Source organism: Cibotium barometz, chromosome 29 (assembly GCF_041138505.1).
Source record: "Cibotium barometz isolate CiBa-2024 chromosome 29, ASM4113850v1, whole genome shotgun sequence".
Lineage (NCBI taxonomy): Eukaryota > Viridiplantae > Streptophyta > Polypodiopsida > Cyatheales > Cibotiaceae > Cibotium > Cibotium barometz.
The window spans coordinates 48059427-48082567 of record NC_141074.1 but is presented as its reverse complement, the minus strand read 5'-3'; the positions used below and the strand labels follow the sequence as shown (position 1 = coordinate 48082567).

At 38.0% G+C, this 23141-nt stretch overlaps 1 protein-coding gene across 4 annotated transcripts; it reads right to left on the bottom strand.

The window, feature by feature from the left end:
- Positions 1-10863: 10863 nt before the first annotated feature.
- On the bottom strand, positions 10864-14209 carry LOC147622284 (uncharacterized). Of its 4 annotated transcripts, none has more exons than XM_086823381.1 (3): positions 12863-14208; positions 12190-12551; positions 10864-12097 (listed from the first exon to the last, which is right to left on the bottom strand). In XM_086823381.1, exons 1-3 carry the CDS (start codon positions 13149-13151, stop codon positions 12065-12067), a joined length of 684 nt encoding a protein of 227 aa, XP_086679507.1. In that variant the 5' UTR covers positions 13152-14208; the 3' UTR covers positions 10864-12064. The 4 variants fall into 4 exon arrangements, with proteins under 4 accessions (XP_086679507.1, XP_086679504.1, XP_086679505.1 ...); XM_086823378.1 differs by having other exon boundaries at positions 10864-12554; positions 12863-13206; positions 13340-14203; XM_086823380.1 differs by having other exon boundaries at positions 11923-12097; positions 12190-12554; positions 12863-14209.
- Positions 14210-23141: the final 8932 nt, after the last annotated feature.

Genomic DNA, 23141 nt, shown 5'->3' with positions numbered 1-23141 from the left:
GTTTCCTTCTCCTGCGTGTGTGTGTGAGAGAGAGAGAGAGAGAGAGAGAGTGAGAGAGCGATCGAGCACTGTGTAGCGGCACGGCGGCGGAGAGGCGGTAGAGCGGCGACGGCGGCTCCTTCTTCACGGCTGCGACGCGGGAATCCTTCAAGGCAGCAGTTGAGCGGTGAGTGACACATCCTTTGCATTCTGTTTGAGCTTCCTTCCCTGGTTGTATGCTTGCAGCCATTCGTGGCTCGCATACGGTGTTCGGCAAGTCCCCAGCTACGACTTGTGCGGCAAAAGCGCACATACATTCATGCATGGTGATCTGATTCAAACTACCAACACAATGTAAAAGATCTCCAAAATTAAATGCTCTTTCTTGCCCAACCATACCTCCAATCTTGCTGAAATAGATTTCTACAGCATCAGATCCTGTGAGATGTAAAGGGCACTTGAAATTTGGATAGAAGTCTTGAAACATCTTTATAAATAGAACTATAAAATGACAAGAAAGCTGGATATGTATGTACGCCTCTTTACTAAATGAATTTTTTCTTTAGAGTTTATGTAGGATGGTGATGAATCCATAATCTCCGTAGCTTGAAGAAGAAGACCACTTTAGTTGCCAGCACCACACGCTATCTCGAGTCTAAATATGGGGACAAAAATATATGAATATAATCAGCAACAATTTGCAAATATGCCTCAGACCCTTGCATGCTCCACTCTTTCTGTTGCATTTCCATCATGCATTTTTGAACTTGTCTAGAGACAATCCTTTGGGCTGCTCCCCAATTCTGACGACCATTTCGTTGTAACCTATGTTGATCAATGGAAAAAAGAATTGTATACCATGGCAACATGGTTGAGTGTGATCCACACACACCCAATTGCAAGTTGTCGGGTAGGAATATCAAGAGGACACACAAGCTTTTTTCCACCATGCACAAAACCTTGATCATGTAAACCATACCCATCTCCTCCTACTAATCTTCCTTTGAGCTTCCATCCACACCAATTGATGAACAACGGCATATCACACTTCCTACATAGTCTTCAAGCATGAGCTTACAATGTCTACCATCACCATCTGAAGCATGTCCAATTATTGGCCCTATGGTATCCTTGAACTTTGAATTCCACATCCGCTCCACAAGAGTCCATTTATTTTTGATGAAATCACCATCAAAGTGATAACATGTGTAATGCACAACTAGAGTTCAATTGATTACATGTGCAATGCACAACTAGAGTCAAAGTGATTACATGTAATCACTATCAAAGTGATTACATGTGCAATGCACAACTAAAGTCGATCATGGAAGACTCTTGTGAAGAGGGTTGACAATGAGGAGTCTTGCATAGTGCCCCACCACATGGTTCTAGAAGGCATCCACTATTGTCTCATATCCTTGTGCTCCATCTCAAACGATTGATGACATCATTTGAAGAGCATTGACGATTCTCTCCTTTTGTTCCACAAAACCCAATTAGAGCATCATCCTTTGCGTTCCATCTACATAAACATAAAGATTTGCTTTAACATTTTCATTTCAGCCAACTTCTTGTGTATAAAAATTCTAGATTTTAGAACCAAACAAAGGGGAGAGATATCAACTAAGCTTACCTAATGCGACGCTTGATGGTTATCTCATCTTCAACAAATGATGATTGGCAATCGTGAAGCTATTCCATGTTTGATATTTGCATCCATGTATATCCTGCATCAAAGATATATTCATGCTCCCTGATTAAAGTGGGTTGCTTTTCTTCTGTGCCTCCTAGTGTGGTTGACATTGATGGCCCTCCAAGGTTTACATTTAGAAAATTGTGCAAGCATGGCCCACCCCATAGCTTCACAACTTTAAAAACGGTCTTTGTGGATTCCGTGAATCTTTGCCCCCCCTTTTTTGATTTTAAAGCATTATTTGCAATGTCTTGAAAAAAATCCCATAAGCTGATTTCCCCCCAAATTTTCCCAGCATATGTGCTTCAATACTGTTGTTTGTAAAAGTGCCACACATCCTTCCTATTAATGGATTCATAGTTTGCTTCTTTCAAAGACGTGATTCTCACCAAAAGCCCCACATTCTTTGCCTTCAGCCACCATAGCTTTCTCCCTACTTCTTGCAAGTTCCTCTTAGCCTCAAGTGTGACATTTTTCAGATCTTCACTCGAAAGGTAATCTAATCACCTTCCTTTGTGTGTTTGCCTCTCTCCTCTCTTCTCAATGGTGGTACTCTCTTGATACACCCTCATGCGAAAATCATCACAAGTTGGAATTGCCTTGCAGTACTCACATGTAAAACTTTCAAAGGGAATTCCAATTTTTGAGATACAAAAACAACGTATATGCCTAAAGCATCCATCTACCGTGTATTCCATACCTCTATCATACAGATGGGCCAGACATCTCCGTACCCTTCTAGTTATAAAAGCGCTGCTATTTTCGCTGCTAAACCCTCATTTTGTTGCAGTGATCAGACAAAGGTTCTTTTATTGTTGTAAAGAAATTCGAGACTTGAAAAAGATGCTATTTATGGCTCCACGAGCTAATTTTATGAATATGATTAAAATGCTGTGTGTGGGAATTGGAGCCACACACTTTGGGGGAGATTGTACCCAATGAGTTTGCCTTTATCTTTTTGAATATTTTGTCTAAGCTAAGGTTATGTGAAATTTTTACATGTTTTTGTGAGTTTGATGGTTTTACGTTATACTTGGAGTAAAGGTCCTGCTACAGTGGTATTAGAGCATAAGCCAAGTACAAAAGCTTTTTGATATGCCTTGGAACAAGAAATTCAAAAATTCTTGAGTTTTATACAAGGGTAAGGCAAATTTTCCTCTCATATAGTTTGTTGAATTAACTCCATAAAAGCATGTTGAGCTTGCAAGGCCTACAAATCAAACCATGCATAGTACAATCAAATTTCCTAAAACTTTTGGGTAGAAGAAAAGGTCTACTTGTGACCTTTGGTAAAAGGAAGGCAATGATAATAGTTAACGCTAAAAGCTTAAATTAAATTAAAGCCTACAACTAATTCAAAATAGTTCTAATTCTTCCTCTCATGTATCTATTCACCTTTTATCTCATGGGCATTACTTTATAAAGTGCCACTCTTATAAAGTAATGCCCTCAAGATTAAGGTATTGCCCCGGGGCTATCTTCCAACTTACTGCAACCCCCCACCCCCTTTCTCTAATGCAAGATTACAGCGCAGCCCAAGCGACCCTCGGCCTGCTTCATAAACGGGCACAAGACCCAAAGACAAACTTCTCGCTATATATATATATATATATATATATATATATATATAGAGAGAGAGAGAGAGAGAGAGAGAGAGAGAGAGAGAGAGAGAGAGAACCTACATCAAAGAAACTAGGAAGAGGAATCCTACCTCTGTGAGAGAAACAATGACACACAGAGAATAATGCAGCGCAGATCTGTGAGAGAGAGAGAGAGAGAGGGGGGAAGGAGGGACAGACAGGCCATGATCATAACTCTGATGGAGAAGGGAGAGAGAGTGGCTAGCTATGTGAAGAGACTAAAAGGGGACATACAAAATGACAATGCCCACCTTCTATTAAAAGGTGGTGGGCGCCCGAATAGATTCTAAAAAAAACATAAAAAAGGATTTTGATGAATGCCCATTGGTTAAGGGCGAAAAAAAATATGTGGGTGCACTAATCTACAAATACTAGAACTGTGAACGGGCTTTCACCTCTCTGAGTTTAGCCTAAATCCGGCTGACCACCAAGGCGGGGGCACTTCATTTTTGCAAAAAAAACCTAGCTGTTATGTGTAGAAGATGTTCCGTCATCTTCCTTCCTAGCAGGCGTCATTTCGCACAGTCGTAGAAGCTTTAAAAAAAAGCTTTATTAAATCTTTAAATAAAGGATTAATTGAAGCCTTAATAAAAGGCTTACAAAAGCCATTAAAGCCTTATAATAAAGGCTATGGAAAGCCTTATAATCAAGGATATGAAAGCCTTATCCTCAAGGCTATGAAAGTCTTATAAAAAGAAAAAGGGGACACTTCAAAGGGATTCTTTTATCCCCCTCTCAAGGCTATGAAAGTCTTACAAAAAGAAAAAGGGGACACTTGAAAGGGATTCTTTTATCCCCTCTCAAGGCTATGAAAGTCTTACAAAAAGAAAAAGGGGACACTTCAAAGGGATTATTTTATCCCCTCTCAAACCTTTCTTTGCCTTGGCCTTTTCTCACCTCAAGCAAGTTTCAAGAACAACATTGAATTATCATAGGTAAAACTGAAAAACATTAAAATACCTTTTACTATTTTTCAAAGATTTTAGTAGTACTAGTAGTTTGAAAAAAAAATATTATGTGTACAATCTTTACTTTTCTTTCCCCTTGCAACATTTTTGTTTGAGAAAAAGTGTATAGATTTTGGCTTAGGATATATGTTTTCTTTGGTGTATCAAGCCAGTTTGACATGCATTTTGGACCAAGTGTACTTTTTGACAGGATGTTGTTCTAGACAAGATACGTAAATCTTGGGCTAATGTTGTTTTTCTCCACTATTCTTTACAAATTACATTTGCATGCATTCTTGGAAGTTTTTAGGTTCTTTAGGAGGATGCATCTCTACAGGCTTGCATGACATGGGGTTTTTTTTAAAACTTGGTGGTTGAAGCTTGTGTAATCTGATTTGGACAAGGGCCTTATGAGGCAATCTTAGCATTTTTAGACTCCTTGGATGCTTCATTCTTAGTAGCTTTTGACTTAGCCCAAAGTCCTCTAAGCATGTTCAACCCATTTTACACACTAACACATTTAAACTAGTAACATGATTCATTCATGATAGCCCTTGTTCCACTAGGTAACTCCACACCAAGTGTACCAACAAGTACACTACAATGTAATGTGGAGTAAAGTTAGTTAAGGGTTTGGGCTAGTAGCATCTTGCTCGTAACTTTTCAGATATTCAGTAACTCGGTGCATGAAAGCATTATTTTTGCACAACGTTATTTTTGCACAACGTTATTTTTGTCTTTAGCTTTGGTATTGTTACTTGAGCTTACTAATAAATTATAAATAAATCATTACCAATGGTTTGGACTTATCTCTAGCTTTTGGTCTTGTTACTTAAGTTTACTCTAATAAATTACTAACGGCTTATTACAAATGGTTTATATTCATTATCAAATAAGATATAACGACTCAAACTTCAAGAGAATGGGAAGGTAATTTTGCCTAAATCACCTTGGATCTTCACAAAGAAGGAGAAGAAGAGAGTGAAGGATCAAATTGCCTCCTTTCATACCCCTACGGATGTTATGCATTCTTTAAAGGGGGCATTCACAAAATTAAAGAAGAAAGAAGTACTCAATTGTATGGTCTAAAATCACATGATTGACACAAGATGTTACAGGTATGTTCAATTTGCTTGTATAAGCTTCATGATGGTCTTGCATTGTAATTACATAACATCGATTGCAATGTTTTGTGCTACATAGTTCATTCTTCCCATATGCATTAGTGGGTGTAGAGATAAAAAAATGTGTGACCTCTCGGACATGTACAAAATGGGGGCAATGGGGTGAGGTATGAAAAAATAAAATTCCAACGTGGCTATATTTTATTATTACACTAATTTATAGTATTAGTTGTGCTAATTAAATGGATTCAACTCCATCTTAGGTACATAAGTTCCAAGGAGATCCATGGATCCATCCACCACCATTAATGCAGCCTAAGTAATAGCAGTGGAGGCAGTGTGCATGATTAAGGAAAACTTCCCACCTATCCTCACTAGTCAATTACATCTTGTGGTACACTTGATAGATAGTGTCGATGTGCAGGGTGAGAAGAAATAGATATGAGAAGAGAAGAGCATTTAGGATATGTTCGAGATGCTTGTCACCATTTCCTCCGGATCTTGCTTCACTTCTGAAAGATTGTACCATTGACTAGATTTATGAAAAAATGGAAAAGGTGGAAAAAGATGGAGAGATGGTGGATAGAAAAAGAATGGGAGTATGCAAGAGGATACGAATGTGTGTCTCTACTTTCTCAATAGTGAAGTTGTGAAGAGGTGGATGGCAAGATATGAAGAGGTGAGAAGAAATAGATATGAGGAGAGAAGAGCATTTAGGATATGTTCGAGATGGAGAGATGGTGGATAGAAAAAGAATGGGAGTATGCAAGAGGATACGAATGTGTGTCTCTACTTTCTCAATAGTGAAGTTGTGAAGAGGTGGATGGCAAGATATGAAGAGGTGAGAAGAAATAGATATGAGGAGAGAAGAGCATTTAGGATATGTTCGAGATGCTTGTCACCATTTCCTACGGATCTTGCATCACTTCTGAAAGATTGTACCATTGACTAGGTTTATGAAAAAATGGAAAAGGTGGAAAAAGATGGAGAGATGGTGGATAGAAAAAGAATGGGAGTATGCAAGAGGATATGAATTTGTGTCTCTGCTTTCTCTTTTTTAAATCCAAGTAGAATATTATGATATGGTTATTCATTTTCATAAATATATTTCGTTTATTGTTGGTGGTAGTATAAGGTATACAATGCCATGTGGTCTGAAGGAAGGCATTTCCGCACTCAATGCATAGATACAAAGAGAAATACTCAAGATTGTCGGGTTATGGAAAACTTTGAGTAAGAGAGTGGAGCAATGTTTGATTATTGTGTGGCATGATTCAAAACATCCTAAAGGTTGGGTTCAAGACATTCCAAATTTTTTATATTAGATGTGAAATGGCTCAAGGATTTGGTGTGTGGAGGCATTCAGGCAACCATGAAAAGGCATCGAAATGGATTTATAGGCGATCAATTGCACAAAATTTTGGCAAATAGAGAGAGACGCATTTGTACTATCTCACCATTGTGAACAAGTAATTTCTAACCACAAGCTTTTATTATATCATCCCTATGCATGTTTAATTTACACTCTATATATTTCTTCTTACAAGGTTATGTTTCACGCAAATATAAATGATATGAAATGGTGGTATGTCATACAAGTCGCTCCTCATTCAAAGAGTATTTTTTAAGATAGGGATGTTAAAGAGCTCATGGACGAAGTGCCACTCAGAAATGAACTTGCAGAGGATCAAGTACAAGATGAAGCACACGATGATGAGGAAGTGACTGAATCCAAGTATTTTTTAAGATAGGGATGTTAAAGAGCTCATGGACGAAGTGCCAGTCAGAAATGAACTTGCAGAGCATCAAGTACAAGATGAAGCACACGAGATACCACCAACTAATCAAGATGAAGGTGTCCCTATCCAAGATGATGAGGAAGCGATTGAATCCAAGAATTATGATGATGATGTCGAGTCCACTAGCAATGGGAAAGATCAATTTGTTGGTCTTGCAATGGGACATATGGATCTTGAGATAGACCAATTAGCATGTATGGATTTGATAGAAGATGCGACAGATGTTAAGCCAAGATCACCCTAATACATTAATCAATTTCTCAATTTACCAGTCTTGATAAAGTTCATGTTTAATTGTATTACATTTTGTGGTGATATTGTATTCAATAATTAATTTTTTCGATGTGTAATTGAAATAACGCTCTCTTTAAAAGTTATTTTTTATATAGGAAATTTAGTATAAAAAATATGAAGCATTATGGTCGTATGGATGTCATTTTCATGTAGAGTGAAAAGATAAGAAAAAGATCAACTTTTGACTATACAATAATGGCTAAAAGTTCTTTTTATATATAGGAAGTGTAGTATCAAAAATATGGAGCACTATGGTCATATGGACTTCATTTTTATGTGGAGTGAATAGATAAGAAAAGAATAACTTTTAACTACGGAATAATGGCTAACTTTATACAAGAGAGTGAAGCTTATAGTGCTAGCAACTCAAATATTATTATCTTGAATCTTGATTACTGTGTGAAATTATATAAGACATAATTAAAGTTAAATTTAGACAGTTTGACACGTTCATTCTTGATGTTGTGCAATGGTTTAAAGTGCTTTAATCAATGGTCCAATCGTAACTATGAGAAGAGACAATAGTGGATTTATTGCAGTTGGCTCCACTAAGTTGTGGACAAATCTTTGGGATATATTTATACTATCACAACAATATGAGCAATTATTATTTTCTCTAAAGCTTACCTATTATTATTTTATCTTTTATAACATACACTCAGTGAAATGATAATACTTAGTAAGAGAATAATATGTAATTTTTAACCAGACCTTTTAAATTTGAAATAGAATTTAAGTTGCTCCTCGTAGCAAACAAATTTTTAAAGATAGAGACTTGAAGGAGGAAACTATTATTGCAAAATCTTTAAGGAAAGAAGTAGATCATACCTTCTACACAAATGAATTATTAGATCATGAAACCCAAGATTTATAAATTATAAGAGATCACACTCATGATCATAACTAAGAAATTCACAATGATGTCGAAAATCATGATGCTGAATACCACCATGACAATGATGACAAGTCATCAACTTCCATCAAATCCATTGATATAGTACCTGATCCTCAAATCCTTCCATGGAGGCCAATGAATTACCTTTCAATCATATGCTGGCCAAAGCCGTAAGGGATACAGAGATATCATTAGAAATTGATCTTTTCAGAGCAATGGATCTTGTAGAAGCTAAATAGTCATGAAGTTTATGTAAATTAACTATCAATGAACTTTTCTCAAAAAAGTGATACAAAAATAAATTTTATGTTTTAACATTACAATGCTTATACCATCACATATTGATGCTTATACTAACTACAAGAGCTGGTAGCAAAAAAATCTATCTCCCTTGAAAAAAATTATCATTGTAAAGAGAGAAGCACTTATAGTGCATGCACACATACAGATTCTTTGTCCCCAAATAGAAACAACTCACGCTATTAAGGAAGTAGTTAGACAAACACTACACTGTTTCTATTTTTGTGGACTACACAAGTGATAGGCTATCCTACTTGGAATACTTTAACGTTGACCTGTATTGACCTACACTTCTAGACACCTTACAACCCCTATGTGAATAATGTACCATCAATCACATGCTCATAGATTTCCCAAGGAGAGTTGCTTTATTGTAAGCTGTAATACTCAATACTCAATATCTTTATTGTAAGCTGTAATACTCAATACTCAATACTCAATATCTTAAGTGTGCAAAATGGAAAATTGTCCACATGGTCCCACTATCCCACTAGATGTGCTTACAAGCTAAGGTGTCAATAAAAGCCAAAAAGCCTGCAACAAATGACTCTAGCCAATGAGTGGAGGAGAATCTCTTAATTAAAAACCCAAAAATAACTTGCATGTTCCTCTCAAAAGAACTAAAGAATATTGGGAACCTGGATTCTCAGAAGATGAAACAATGTCTAACACCTCACTTACTGCCCCTTACAATCCAATCCAAGCATTAAAACCCAACCTATCACCCTAAGATGAGAACACAATTCTTGTCAAGATCCACAACAAGTAAGCTAAACCATGCTTAAGAATGTCGAATGCGTGACTAGATCACCTATTGTAATTGAACCACATAATGTTAAACTCAGAAAAGCAACCCAATTATAATAGGTGACTGGATCACCTATTGTAATTGAACCACATAATATCAAATCCATAAAAGCAATCTAAATACACAAAAAAGAGGAGTGTTGATTTTCCTTTAAAGACGAAGAGGACATTTTACCTATAGGTGATGAATCATAGGTCTATTGTAATTGAACCACATAATGGGTACCAAACCTTCAACTCCATCAAAGAAAGTAACTCCACCAATTAGAAAAGCATTCTAGATTTCCACAAAGTATCAAAAGATGGGTGTAAAAACAACTGCTTAAAGCTTAATGCTACTTACCCTACGAGGGTTGCTATCTAATTTGGATTAAAAAATACGAGGGTTGCTATCCAATTTGGATTAAAAAATACGAGGGTTGCATCCAATTTGGATTAAAAAATACTGAGTGTCACCCATATCCACATGGCTACACAACTCTTGTGGCCATCCATACTAGGGAGATATTTGTAACACATTGTAAGCCTTAAAATAAGAAATCAAACTTGGGATTTTGATCATCATAACAACTCAATGAATAATTATCCAACTCAATAAAATAAGGCCATTTGCGTTTAAAAATAAAGGAACAAAGTTGTCAATATTTGAAGAAAGTTAAAAGTGCTGGAGAAAATGAAGAAAGCAAAAGAGCGCAAAAGAGCTCAAGAGAATAATGCAATGCAATTGAATTTAGTCCCCATTTGAAGGAGAACCCAAATTCTCTATCTAACCAAGCCCAATGTCCCACGAAGAATTGAAATCATCAACCAAGGTGTTGATTGGTCATACAATGCTCGGTGGCTTTTCTCATGTCCACCAACATCTTCAACACATGGGAAAAACGGTAGATGGTCTACCATTACCATCCTAACTTGGAGGCCTATTTTGCATTTATCATTTTTTGTTAGCCATAATATATTGTGCCTAAATCATCATCTCTTAGGTGTCTAAGACCCAAATCAACCTCTTGATCATAAACTTGCTCTCATGTGACATGGTAACATACATCATATGAGCATCATGTAAACCAAAGGTTGACTATACTATAATCTATTACAAAGCGAACATAAAGAGCCCTAGCCTATGCTATAATCTATTACAAAGCTAACATAAAGAGCCCTAACCTCATACCTTTGAGTAGTCTTTTCAGTCTACTTACCAAATATTGTTGCTTCACTAATGAAACCTCGCCACTCGAAAACCCATCTTAATGAACGGATTCCCAAATTGTTCCATCTCTATAACCAGGAGCATCAAAAATCTAGTCATAGGAGCTATGGCATAAAAACTCAACATGCACATAAAAGAGGGAGCAATAGCACCAATGAGGTGATAGCCCAAGTAGTGAAGGTGGTCCTCAAGGACCAAGGACTCAAAATTGATCAATCCCATTACCTTAAAGAGAAAACAATGCAACACCAACAACAAAAGAGAGGAACATGTACTTCAATCAAATGGTTGGTTGTATACTTGCTCCTCCAAATCCCCATATTTCCAGCTTGAGCGCCAAGGGGAGCATAAATAAGAGTATGATATCATTCACATGATCATTCATATGAATAATAAGGTGGTCACAATCCAGCTTGTATATTTCTTTGGAGCCCCCAAGGGGAGCATAAATAAGAGTATGCTATCATTGATATGATTCGTATGAATAAGATGGTCAGAAAACTCTCTCTCTCTCTCTCTCTCTCTCTCTCTCTCTCTCTCTCTCAGTACACACACACACACACACACACAGTTGATTTCCGCATGAAGCCTCAACTCAGTTGCTTGAGAAATCAATATTAAAAGGCCATCCGAGCGAAGAGCTAGTGGTGATATTGATTGATCCACCACCCCAATAGCTTTGAGACTCAGCTGAAGCTCGAGAAGCATGATTAGTATTCTGCAATAGTGTTGATGGTGGTGGTTGTGGTTGTGGATGCATTTGAGTATTGTGCGGCCAAGTTTGATCGGTAGCACCCCTCGCAAACAAGTGCGAGACGTCAGATTCGCTTCTCATCAACGTGGGCTGTTGATGATGTTGTTGCAGGCCCATCAGATTATGAAGCTGTTGCTGTTGATGGGAAGCTAGCCTATTGTGAGTATTATTGCTAGCTGATTGCCAACTTCCACGTGCTGCATGATCATCCATGGCCAAAAATCCCGTATACAGACCCTGCTGCATGTTGTCTCCTGATGTGAAACCTTGAGCATCTGGAGCTTGATATTGCTGCAAGTTCCTTGCTTGATTATAATCCATTGCATGTGATGCCTGATCATTTAGAAATTGAGATGAGAAGTATGGTGGATTTGCTTGATCAGCATGGCTTTGCATGGGTTGATGATGAGTTGAGATCAAGCAAGCATCTAAAGAAGTTGATCTTGCAGCAGCTTGTTGGCTCCACATGCTATATTGCTCTAATTGTTGTGTTAATGTGCGATTAACCAAGTAATCATGAGGAAAGAGAGTAGTTTGAGATTGGCCAGGATTAGGATTATAAGAAGCTGGATGAGGATCAATGAAGAGCTGTCTTGGATAAGGGGCCCTAATCCCATCTTTATTAGGGAGAAACTGTGATGCAGGTAGGCTTTGGCTGCGCAGCATCTCCCTTGTAATTAGATTGGCACAGCTATTTGCATTAGCATGTGACGTGATAATGCTAGACTGATTAGATGATAATGATACCTGTTGTTTGTGTAATTGGTGGAGATTAGCTGTGTTGGGCTTATTATTGAGGAGGTGCAATCTATCTGGGAAGTTAAGCTTAGCACGGGCGCCTCTGAATTTGATAGCGGCGTTGTCGTAAGCTTGGGCGGCGTTCTCTGCAGTCTCGAAGGTGCCCAACCACACACGGGAGGCCTTCTTGGGGTCGCGGATCTCGGCCGCCCACTTGCCCCACGGCCTTTGCCTCACCCCTCTGTATCGCCTCTTCGACCTCTTCTGCGCATGAGCAGGCTCATCTGCACAGGCTTGATCCTCTGCAGTCTGCTGTATCACATCGCCAGAATCCTCCGTTGAAATTATCGCCTGATCAGCTGATAATCTCCCTACTTTTTGGCGCATGCACCACCACATTAACATAACACATGTTAGTTAAGTGACCCTTCTTCTGAGATTAAATTCCATAAAACGATTATTAAACACCAGAACATTAACCTTAGCTTAGAGTTATACTTGTCTCCTTTTGCGGTTAATTATAGACTACATCATATTCACGTGATCGATCATCACCAATTAACACGAAATTATGATTTAAACATCTGGTTTATCGCCTAACTAAAACGCTCTTTCTGCATCAATGAATTCGCAGAGAAAAAAACTAATGAAGTTGATCTGAAGGGCAGATTAAAACGCAAACCTTGAGAGTAGCTGCGCTTATTAATGTCTGCAAAACCAGCTGCGCCGCCGGTCGGACCAGTTCCTCCTCCTGCTGCGGCTGCTTCGCCTCCTGGTATAACTAGAGATGGGGACACTACACGAGCTGAACGCGATTCCAACCACCTAGCTGTATTGTACAGAATATGCTGTTTCTTGCCTTCATTAGCTGTGGGCGAGACTTCGCTTCTCTCCGCCATGAGAGTGGAGACTAGTGGTGGAGAGCTAGAGGTGGAGCCAGAGATCGCATGGGAGAGAGCAGGTATAATCATGGGCAGCTCTTCTTAATTATTGAGCCCATCTATTTCTTGAAACGAGCTATATCCAGATAGGTTTGTGTATTGACGGTGGCCATGATCTGCAGATCCAATATGTGGGATTAAGGATCTGCATCCTCCTACTCCACCACCTCCTCCTCCTGCTAGGGTTTTTATGCTATCTGCTCCTCCTCCCACCACCACATATTGATCAAGGTTTGTGTATTGACGGTGGCAATGATCTGCAGATCCAATATGTGGGAATAAGGATCTGCGTCCTCCTACTCCACCGCCTCCTCCTCCTGCTAGGGTTTTTGTGCTATCTGCTCCTCCTCCCACCACCTCCTTCTCCTGCTAGAACTATATCCACATATTGATCAAGGTTTGTGTATCGACGGTGGCCATGATCTGCAGATCCAATATGTGGGATTAAGGATCTGCGTCCTCCTACTCCACCACCTCCTTCTCCTGCTAGGGCTTATGCTATCTGCTCCTCCTCCCACCACCTCCTTCTCCTGCTAGGGCTTATGCTATCTCCTCCTCCTCCCACCACCACAAGAGCAATAACACAGCCAAAATAAAGGTCTAGGGTTCGATTCTCCTCAACGCCACGTGCGTTTCCCAATCGAACCCTGCTCGCTACCTGCTTTCGGCGAAAGAAGCTTATAAGTTGATGCCAAGCTAAAGTATCACGCGCTGAAAAACTTTGATCATTGCACACAAAACTAAGCTAGGCTCCACATGTTTATGTAACCCCCTGCAATTTATTATATGCTAAGCTATGGGATGCATGCATTATTATTAAGCTCCATAGCTCTTGACAGAAGCCAGATTGAATATAAGGAGGCTCAAGGCGCAGTAGTACTCTGAAGGAAGGTAACCGCCATCCGTAATAAACGTGTGCAAAAGCGTAGCTGTTAAGCTTAGTCAATCTACACTAATCAATCACAATGATTACTGTACACACTAATCACACATATTAATGTAACATATTGCGCATATGATTAATAATCTATGCTCAGGTATAGAGATGGTGAAGATCAAACGACGTAGCGTTTGCATGATAGATCTAATTACATCCTGCATGGCCGGCTAACTTATATGATCGCGCAACTAACAGTGAGTTAAGTTAGCCGCTATTCTAATAGAAGAAGTCGGCGCATGATGCATCTATAAACAGTCACGTCTGGGCCAGCGAGGCCCGGCCGCCGGCGTGTCGTTTAAGATTACCTCTCTCTATATGATTTGCGCTCTCTCTCTCTCTCTCTGTCTCTCTCTCTCTCTCTCACACACACACACACGACGGTAAGTCGATCTAGTCAAAAATCCCACGTGCTCCGACCACTTCTCCCCACGTTTTGCGCCTCTTTTACTTCAACCTTAATAGTAAATAAATAGCCCTCCCCTTTTCATGTTCAAATGCCCTTTACTTCAACCTTAACCTTAATAGTAAATAATAGCGCCCCCCGCCCCCCCCCCAACACACACACACAAAGAATATGAGGTGGATGTCACACCCATTCCACACCTATTTGAGTACCCATGTTCAAATGCCCCTGTCAACATAACGTTGTCATCAACCGTCCCTTCCCTTTACAAAACTACTTAAAAGTTATAAATAGACATTCAGCACATTTTTGTTTAGGCCTTCACATGGTGATAAAGCTAGAGTTTTGATTTATTAAGCTTGCATTAATAAAGGTTCCTTTTTTCTTAGAGGAACAACTCACACTAATTCCATGGTGAATATCACATGCAAGGCTAGCCCATCTCTAAGTTTTTAACTTTTTAAGCAATAGAGATGTAAGTTTGTTTCTATAATAGCTTGTACTTGATTGATATTTCCCTATCTGATGTCCTTCATAACAGATGCATTAACAATATCACAAGAGCCCTACACGCAAGGTGCATTGCCATAATGTAATTGAGGAAAATCTTGCCAAATAGTACATAAGGTGGCCATAAAGTTGGAATCTTCTTTCTCTTTCAATGGATGTCAAATTGCAGGAAAAGGAGATCAGTAACTATTTGAAATCATTCCAACCTATTATGCAAAGAATACAAACTTGCAAATATTGTGACATATTCCTTATGGCATGTTTGATGCATGTATAAACTTACCGCATTCCTAATAATTTATCTTAAAGTTATTTCAAAGAAAATAATTATTTTGTTCCATCTCTACTATTCAAGATTGAAAATACTTTTGTCACTTGCACTGTATTATTAGCTTTCAAGCACGTGGATTTATTAACATAGTCAAATTACTCATTAAACCAAACTCTATAGTGTAAAGATTTTTAACTTTTGTGAACGTCTAGAACTCTCTTTTTTGAAGCTGGAATTTAAAGGACTTTTAAGAATCCTATTATGTAGGTGTAAGAGTAGCATATTAAACTTTTCACATTTAAAGAGTTCAAAAGTAAAACTTTCAAAGGAAAGAGGTAGAGATGTGAGATTATGATGATGGATCTAATAAAATATCAAATTTGATACTTAGTCTCCTATTTCATATTAATTATCTTCTTATTCATATGCTACCTAAGTTTATAGAGTATTTCAATCCCCCACCTCCACACCGCCATGTGTTTCCATGTGTATGCATATTTATGTGTGCACTTGCATGAGTGTATGTGCACCCTTGGACACAAGCATGTGCATGCGCACATGCACACACACACACGCACACACACACACACACACACACACACACACACACAAAGGGTCCATCACACATAAGGGTTCTACTATGTACATGTAAAAGTAGCATATGGTATTATGAAAAAATAACTTTAAACTTACAAGAAAAATGTGTTCACATTTAAGGAGGTAGATATCTTGACATTAGGACCATCGATCTAATTAGAATTCAAATTTGATACTTAGTCTCATATTATATCAATTTCATACTTAGTGTCATATTTCATATTATTCTAATTCATATTTGATAGTTAGTCTCATATTTCATATTTGATACTTAGACTCATATTATATCAATTTCATACTTAGTCTCATATTTCATATTATTCTAAATCATATGATACCTAAGTTTATAGAGTATTAGAATCCCCACCCCCACACCACCGTGCGTTCTAATGTGCATACATGTTTATGCATGCACTTACATCAATGCATTGAAAAGCACAAACCCACCACACTCACTAGCTCAAGGCTAACCAAGTGAAGAGAGTTTACCTTTCACATGTCATTGGGAACCTAGTTTCTTACCAGCTTTCTCATAGAAGAGGCAACCGCAAAGATGCTGGCTAGCACTTGAGAAGTGAAAGATCCTTGTCCCCATCGCGCAACGAATTCAGGGATGTTAGTAGTAGCGGAAGTAGCACTTCTTGCGCGGGAGAGGGTCCCTCACTCAGGACCTCGCCCACCACGGATATCCGGACAAGAGACTAATCCCTCGGTTCTTCCAAAACCGAACCCAGAAACACTTCCCTCGCCCGGAAAGCACAGGTGATTCCTCCAGGATAATTTTACTCTAACGTTGTCAAAAGCCTTAACTAACTGAATTGATATGACCAAACCTGTAAGTCCCATAGTCAGATCAAGTAAAAGATTGCACTTGGATCATAGAGACCAACACTTTTTTCCTCATTGAGAGACATAGCCGTTGATTCTTTTTCATGGAACAATTTTTTATCTGGGATTTACTTCATCTATTGTACCATAACAGAAGTGAGTCTCATTTTAGGAATCCATCAATCCAGCCTAACTCCATCCAGTCCCCTGGGTTAGCCAACCACGCCCAACCACTGTAGTGATGGGATCCATTTAAGAATTTGGTTACGTTTTTTGTCTTGGGTACCATGGAAAAGAGTTCTCAGGTCCCCTAGCCGGATATTCATGCAAACCTAGTCACACCACTTACACACCCAATATGAAATTGCCTTTTTCACAAAATCAACTGTCTTTAAAACAATCATTTAACGAAACCATAGTGTTACTGATCATAAACCTCCAAAATATCCGGTTGAATCCTAATTTCTAATTTTTCTTTCATCGGTGTACCTATGGCATCATTGGCAACCAGAACGCTCACCACCTGTCCACTCAGGGGCCTTTTCGATAGTTCCTAGCTCATAGTAGTAATCGACAATATTTTCACTTATAAAAATCAAAATGGAATCTCCGTTGAAGATCAGCAAGATCAACCAACAAATCCATATAAAAGAGCCATGGACTCATCCGTTGAGGACCAGCAGTCAATCAACCATATCCAAGCCCGAGTTCAGAAAACAACTCTTACTCATTGTTCTAATATCTTTCTCGACGCACGTGTGGGTATCTTCGTTAACCCAGAGCCCGTAACCCAGAGCCCGAGCACCGTATGGTCAGTACCCTCTAGGATCCTTCACAGGTCACCTAGCGCTTCACTCATAGGCCGCTTCCTTGGTCCCTTATCCACCATACCGGAAGCTCACCATTTAAATCGAACCGAGGCTAGTCAAGACCTCGGCCAACCTTGCTACGTGAGACGTCCTCCATTGACTCTCCCTCAGTAGCAACTGTTGCAACTTTATCAGATTAGGTCTCCACGACCTCATTCACAAGACGGTCAAAATGCTTTTCCAACATTCTTGACATAAAATAGTCATTTAAAAACATGTCATAAATACAGTTTTTATAACGAACTCTCGTCTTTCCATCTTGTTCCACATCAATTCTCATTTATTTCATATATATTCCCACTCTCATCACATCATTTTCCAAATCATCACATCTTTTCTCATTTATCCGCATCAGATCTCATTCACTTGTATCTATCCATATCCACATCTCATCACATCATATTCGTTCACATCACACATCACATCTATCTCCATTTACATCACATCACATCACATTCATTCATATCCATCACATTCATTCGTTTATATCCACCACATACATTCTCATAACCATCCCATCACATACATTCTATCCATATTATATCTCATTCATACACATCTCATCTCATTCATCCACATCCATCCAATCGTTCACATGTATGACTTCTCATATCTATCCATATATTCATATCTATCACTTCACATCCACATATATTCATGTCACATCACATCTCTTTACATCACATCACATCACATTCTTTCACATACACATCTATATCCATTCTTTCACATACATCCACATCCATTCTTTACATACACATTAACATCCATTCTTTCACATACATCCACATTCATTCTTTACATACACATTAACATCCATTCTTTCACATACATCCACTCACATCCCATATCATTCATTTACATCCTGATTCACATAACATCACATCTCATCCATTCATTCACATCTATCTGATTCACATCACATCTATTACATAGAATTTAAACATAGAATTTAAGAGAATTCTAATTTTGATATAAAGATTCTTTACGCATCTATTTAAGCATAAAAATCAACTTGAGTGGGAATAACACTTTTATGAAAATCCTTTTATGCATCTATTTATGCATAAAAATCAACTTCAATGAGAAAAACACTTTCTGAAATAAAAATAAATCCTTTATGCATCTTTCTATGCATAAAATCAAATTTAATGAGAATAACACTTTTGAAATAAAAATACATCCTTTATGCATCTTTCTATGCATAAAATCAAATTTAATGAGAATAATGCTTTTAAAATAAAAATAATTCCTTTATGCATCATTCTATGCATAAAATCAAATTTAATGAGAATAACACTTTTGAAATAAAAATAAATCCTTAATGCATCTTTCTATGCATAGAAATTAAATTTAATGAAAATAACACTTTATAATAAAACAATTTCCATTATGCATCTTTCTATGCATAGAAATCAATTTTAATAATTAATATCAGTGATATCCAAGCATATTCATAGGTGAATATGTACATGGAGTAATTAGAATATTTCGTTTAGAATGCACAAACGGTGAGAATTACTCTTTTGGAATAACATAAAAATAAACTTTCTTTTCCTCAACAAAATTCTGGAAAATTTTGCCATAACCTCCTTTGTATGGTTGACCATTTCTCATTTTTATCATTCTAATTTCAATTTAAATTAACCCAATCTAGATGTATAGGACTCTAATCTACTCAATTTTCAGAATTCAAGAGAGTAAACAATAAGGAAAGTTTAATTTATCATTTAACTAATCTTTCTAGGATTAAGAAAGGCTAAATTGTAAAGAAGAGAAGGGGGTGGCCTTTTCCTCAAAGACATAGCATTTGAAGCAATTGTAAAACAAGAAAATCAAAAAAACCATAAATTAAAAATTAAAAAAGGAAGAACATTTAGCTTACATGGAGTTGTAAGCTTTCCTTTGGCTTGAGGGATTGAGGATTCTACTCTTGTTTGAAGCAAGAGTGGCCACCAATTTCTTTGGAGAGGATTAGGCCAAAAACAATTGAATTATTAAAAAAATTCAATGTAAATGGCTCAGGACAGGAGCAGTGTAACAGTGCTTAAACACCATTAAGCTTTTACAAAGAGAGAGGCTTTTACAAAGGTAGAGGCTTTTACAAAGGGAGAGGCTCAGGATAGGAGCAGTGTAACAGTGCTTAAACACCATTAAGCTTTTACAAAGGGGGAGGCTTCTACAAAGGGGGAGGTTTCTATCTATAGGAAAAAGTGAGCCTCTAACCAAGCAAACTGATTTTAGAAATTTCCAGATCATTTTGGTCAACTTTTGACCATTTTTGGGTGAGTTTAGCTTACTTTTTGGATCTAATTAAAACAGGAGAGAGGAGAGATGAAAATATCTCATTATTTTTTAGTTTAAAACTCCTTCACACATGTGAAATAGGTGCCTCCTTCATGAGGGGAGATCCTCACACTGAGGTGTCAAAAATGCATCATTTCCTCTAAATATCTCTTAATTTTTACCTAGTAAACCTTGTACTCAGTCAACTCTTCATCTTATGTAAGCATTTACTCATTTTGGGGGGTTTTTCTTTTATTCTTTAATTTATCTCCTCCCTACATTTGGATTAATCTTATCGGAATAGGAACCTTAATTGGACCATAATTCAAAATTTTTTAAAAATCTGGACCCTTAGGCTAAGGTCCTTTATACCTATTTTTATTTAATTCCAATTGCACATTGGAAAGTTCTTTTTGAATTTTTGTTTCAAGAGAAATCATTTTAGACACTAGGAGGATTTTTATATCCAAAAATATCTTTATGAAGAATTACCTTCCTCTAGACATTTTCTCTCTCTAGGCCAAAACAGAGTAAAACAGGATCTTTCTTTTATTTCTGAGAGGGGAATAATTATAAGATCAGAAGGGGAGGTACTTTCACCTGCACACCTCAAAAGCTGGAGGGAGGAACCTTACATCCTACCCCACTTAAAAAACGCGAGATGTTCTCATCTCGCAAACTAGAGGACAACTCTTTCCCTTAAGATCCAACTGATTCTGGGGTTCCTAAAGATCCCTTCTATAGAACTCATCTTCAGATAATAATTCTTTCAGATTATAACATTCATATCTTTAACACAATAATGGTCCATTAAACCGAAATTTCCATTTGAACAATCCTCCACGGGAATTTCAATTATACAGATTTTTAATTTGACATCTCTTAACTTAATCCACGGGGTCAAGTGTTAACAGTAGCAATCTGTCAACACAATCCACTAATCTCATAGTGATTTGCTGAAGTCATTATTGTCATTCCAATTTACGAACATCATCACAGGAACTCGTCCCATTCATCCTCATTGTGGTTTTGCTCAACTTATCACTTTTCAACCAAAACTCAAGAATCATCATTTTTCAATCAGAATCCAAATCAACTCATCAGCTCTCAACCAGAATTTTAAAATCATATCAACCACATTCGAATTCATCATCTGGATAGCATTTATGCTTATAATTTCAGGGTCTTAGATTTACTCGTATACTGCCAGTAAAGAGCTGCAGTTATACCCTCGGTATATACAGGTAGTCACGGTCCTTAGAATTTTAAGGTAAATATCATTATGTCTAGGCCTCAAGCAAGTCAGGGATTCCAAACGATTGCGGTACTTCCATTTGAAGACCCCATTACCTATTTATGAATCTTTATTGTTTGTGAATATCAATTTGTATGAATTTCATCACACAATTATAACCTTTTACTGCTACTTCATAAATTTTTGACATTTTTGGCTTCTCGGTTGATCCACATTAGCCTATTTGCTCTGATACCAACTGAAAGATCCCTGTCCCCACTGTGTCTCCCCCCACCGTGCAACGAATTTAGGGGTGCTAGCAGCAAAAGTAGCACTTCTGCGTGGGGTAGGGTCCCTCACTTGGGGCCTCGCCCACACGAATATCCGGACAAGAGACTAATCCCTCGATTCTTCCAAAATCGAACCCAGAAAAACTTCCCTTGTCCGGAAAGCACGGGAGATTCCTCCAGGATAATTTTACTCTAACGTTGTCACAAAAGCCTTAACTAACTGAATTGATCTGACCAAACCCGTAAGTCCCATAGTCAGATCAAGGAAAAGATTGCACTTGGATCATAGAGACCAACGCTTTTTTCCTCATTGAGAGGCACAGCCGTTGATTCTTTTCCATAGAACAATTTTATATAGAAAGACGAGAGTTCGTTATAAAAACTGTATTTATGACATATTTTTAAATGACTGTTTTATGTCAAGAAAGTTAGGGAAGCATTTTGACCCTCTTGTGAGGTCGTGGAGACCTAATCTGATAAAGTTGCAACAACAGCTGACAAAGAGTCGATGGAGGACGTCTTGCATAGCAAGGTCGACCGAGGTCTTGACCAGCCTCGGTTTGATTTAAATGGTGAGCTTCCGCTATGGTGGATGAGGGACCAAGGAAGCATCCTATGAGTGAAGCGCTAGGTGACCTGCGAAGGATCCTAGAGGATGCTGACCATACGGTACTCGGGCTCTGGGTCGCCACCGTAGATACCCACACGTGCGTCGGGGAAGACATTGGAACAAGGAGTAAGAGTTGTTTTCTGAATTCGGGCTTGGATCTGGTTGGTTGACCTTGCTGGTCCTCAACGGATGAGTCCATGGCTCTTTTATATGGATCTATTGGTTGATCTTGCTGATCTTCAACAGAGACTCCATTTTGATTTTTATAAGTGAAAATATTGCCGGTTACTAAGAGCTAGGAACTATCGAAAAGGCCCCTGAGTGGACAAGTGGTGAGCGTTCTGGTTGTTGCCACCAATGATGCCATAGGTACACCGATGAAGGAAAAAATGAAAATTAGGATTCAATCGGATATTTTGGAGGCTTATGATCAGTGACACTATGGTTTCATTAAATGATTGTTTTAAAGACAATTGATTCTGTGAAAAAGGCAATTTCATATTGGGTGTGTAAGTGGTGTGACTATTTTTAAGTTTGCATGAATATCCGGCTAGGGGGCCTGGGAACTCTTTTCCCTTGTACCCGGGACAAAACCTAACCAAATTCTTAAATGGATCCCATCACTATAGTGGTTGGGCAGTTAGCTAGGCTGGATTGATGGATCCCTAAAATGAGACTCACTTCTGTTCAAATACAATAAATCAAGTAAATCCTGGATTCATCAATTCTCATTTATTTCATATGTATTCCCATTCTCATCACATCATTTTCCATCTCATCACATCTTTTCTCATTTATCCGCATCAGATCTCATTCACTCGTATCTACCCATATCCACATCTCATCACATCATATTCGTTCACATCACACATCACATCTATCTCCATTTACATCACATCACATTCATTCGTTTATATCCACCACATACATTCTCATAACCATCCCATCACATACATTCTATCCACATTATATCTCATTCATACACATCTCATCTCATTCATCCACATCCATCCAATCATTCACATGTACGACTTCTCACATCTATCCATACATTCATGTCTATCACTTCATATCCACATATATTCATGTCACATCACATCTCTTTACATCACATCACATTCTTTCACATACACATCTATATGCATTCTTTCACATACATCCATATCCATTCTTTACATTTAC